The following is a 3,034-nucleotide window of genomic DNA, read 5'->3' as shown; positions in this document are numbered from 1 at the left end:
GGACTGGTAGGCTAATTATAGCTAGGTTAGCGTTTCTTAATAAGTATTTCTCTTTTTAAGTATGATAATAACTGTATGCAGATCTCTTGCATGCATACCGGATGTAGCTTGCTACTCTTTTGGCCGGAGTTGAGTGACTGGCTGAGCGACAGGATGTAAAAAGAAGGATGGGATCATATCAATGCGCCTATCAATGCGTTAATGTTAAATGTAGTTGGGTTGCAAGGTTTGTGAGCTTGTACATTTAGTAGCAAATTGGGCCTGAGGGTTAAATATACCATTGTAAAGAACAGTTCCCGTTTTAAAAACGGTCTGCCCCTGACAAATTGAAACTTTTTGCTAGTACGCTATACTAGTAGTATCTCTTGCTGGTACGGCGTACATGACTGTACCGGCTTACTTTCACCTTTGCTTCTAGGTATATCAGAAATTAACAGAAGCAAGCAATTGAAATTCGGCCAAAGCAACAAAGTGTACTGGTTTCTGCTTCAACTGTTTTTCCTAAAAAATTAGACTTACTCTCCAGTACAACAACATATACATGTGCTGATGCAAGACAGGTGCCTGTTACTGAAATCCTGATCATAACTGAAAGGGGAAATAGAAAACAATGATTTTAGATGAATGCAAAGAAACTTCCACATGGCAAATCACCAAGGCTTGTTTTTTGGTCCTGTACTGTAATAAATACTTATAAGGACAACTACTTATGAAAACAAATGCTATTCACCACATACATTATGTATAGTACACATAATACATTTTGTAAAACATAATGAAAGTAAGTGACATCTAAAACAGCAGACATTAAAACACATTGGGTGAGAGCTTGGTGGAAAAACCATTAAATGTTCATGAAAATAAATTAAGCATAAAAAAACAAAAAAGAGGCCATTCATTACCATGAAATCTTTTTATTGATCAGAGATTTAAAATATCATATTATTGGGGAATTCTTCCTATCAAATGTGGCATTAATCAAATTCAAGAAAAAAACTTATTATTTGTGGGAGGTACTGTGTTTAGTGTGTTGTGACAGTGATTACATGTTGTGCTTTTTCATAGTATTTAAAAATGTGAAATCCTCTGGACAGGAGGTCCTATCCAATATATTTGAATATAAATCTCAAATTTTACATTGTTATATTCATAATATGGTACTATAATTTCATATAATATTTTATTGAATAATACAAGAATAAAGAGGGACTTGTACATTTTAAAAACAAAGAAAAATGTTGCCTGAACAACATGTTGAGGGAGGGAGGAAAATCAAAACTTCCCCAGAAACAAAACTTATGAACAATACATTTCCAAAAACCAGCTAGTTAAGATAACAGATGGCCTTAGGTAGTTCAGAGAATTTTTTTAAACAGTTTGTGTAAAATCAGCAGGATAATAAAATATCATTTGTAAGAATCCAAGTTGATGGACCCAGCTCATTAAGATGTTTAGATAAAACACATATCAGCCTTTGTATCATTCAGTCCTTAAAAAAATCTTCAACAGCACAAGCCTCTCATTGAAGTGAAGAAGGATTTCACAGTGACCCTCCTAGCTGTATTTCTTTTTACCTAGAACACAGATCTGGCTCTGGATTTCATACTTGATTGTGTAAGGTCCATTGTGTAAGGTCTTTGTCCTCCAATAATTCTATCATGGATCTCAATTTCTCCACCTCAGTAAGATTTAGAGCATGACAGATTGTAAGCCTTAAAGCAATGGCTGTCAAAGAAAAGAATGACCATATGATGTGAATAACAAGCTATGATGGGACAGGATGTGGTACTGGGGTAAGCCATTTGTCATGCTCACTTCTTACAGTTTTGCACTTTGTCTTATTTTTATAAAGTATGACGAAGATCAATCGCTCAGCAGGTATTTAAACAGAATGATGTTACACGAAGTTCTGAAGGCACTTGATTCCATTGCAGGCACCAGCAGTCAAGGAGCCTCATGAAAGGTCTTGGAAAAAGACAGCTTTCCTACTGTACCTCAAGAAAACAACTGCTGTTGCAGACTGGCACAGCTTCAGACTGGCACAGTTTGTAATTCAGTAGGCAGAGGGCAGCCTGTGTTTATGGAGCCATACTAAAATAAAAAAGTCAACTCAGTGATGCTCGGAGAAAGGGTGTTATATTGGACAAATACCTAATATGAGTGATGACACCCATACAACAAATATAGTAAAGAAACAAATGGAGTAAAAATAACAAACAACAGGAAAAGTTAAACTTCAGAGATTGTATCTGGTTTTGCAATGGTATTAGTCCATGTCCTAGCCAATGCTCAGAATAGCCAGTTTTAGGGGGGGAAAACAAAACAAAACAAAACACCAAGAGATAAGCCCAACTCAGCCCAATCTTCTTTTTTAAAAGACTACAGATTTCAGGCACGACAATTTAGTTAAACATGTGGGGGAAACATAATTTAAAACATGTTCCTCTGAATTGACTGAATTCCTATTGAATTGACTATTTATAATAAAACATTAAATAATAAGAAAATGATTATTTACAAATAAATTATAACTTCTATCACTGATTTTGTTATCACTATTAAGTAGGGGCTTTATCTCATCCATGAGTTTCGTATATTGGCAAGAAGTGGCTTTTAAAATAAACACAGTAAGAGACACTTAAAGTAAAATCTTCAAGAAAATATTGTGTCTTTGTGCTTTGAGAAAATTCTCACATGCAGTCTCTCAATTAATTGTCGTTAAAAAATCCAGGCACAGCAATTCACACCTTAAGAACTACAGCAAATGTAATAGGCTTTTGAATCCTGACCCTGCATGGTCTTCTGTAATTGGCTCATCAGTTGTTACTTAATCATTGACACCTCCTGGGATGTACATTTTGTGTTGTGATTTCTCTTACAGACTGGATTGATCTTTGGTATTTTCCAGACAGTACTTGTCTGTCAAAATTCCCAAAATGCAAGAATCTGAATGGATCTTTCTAAAACATGGTCACCTCCATTGGCCAACCAAGACCAAGAGCAGAGTAATACACAACTTCCATATATGCTTTGC

General features: G+C 35.3%; 1 protein-coding gene across 2 annotated transcripts in view; it reads right to left on the bottom strand.

The window, feature by feature from the left end:
• Positions 1-898: 898 nt before the first annotated feature.
• The window catches only part of mdga2a (MAM domain containing glycosylphosphatidylinositol anchor 2a), a 183,712-nt gene continuing 181,576 nt past the window's right edge, over positions 899-3,034 (bottom strand). For both annotated transcript variants that reach the window (XM_017476272.3, XM_017476274.3), the window contains exon 17: positions 899-3,034. This exon is cut by the window's right edge and continues 26 nt beyond it. In XM_017476272.3, coding sequence (XP_017331761.1) covers positions 2,972-3,034 — 63 coding nt within the window. In that variant the 3' untranslated portion in view covers positions 899-2,971.

The sequence above is a fragment of the Ictalurus punctatus genome, chromosome 9 (assembly GCF_001660625.3).
Source record: "Ictalurus punctatus breed USDA103 chromosome 9, Coco_2.0, whole genome shotgun sequence".
Lineage (NCBI taxonomy): Eukaryota > Metazoa > Chordata > Actinopteri > Siluriformes > Ictaluridae > Ictalurus > Ictalurus punctatus.
The sequence above is the reverse complement of the archived record's forward strand: the minus strand, read 5'-3'. Positions and strand labels throughout refer to the sequence as shown.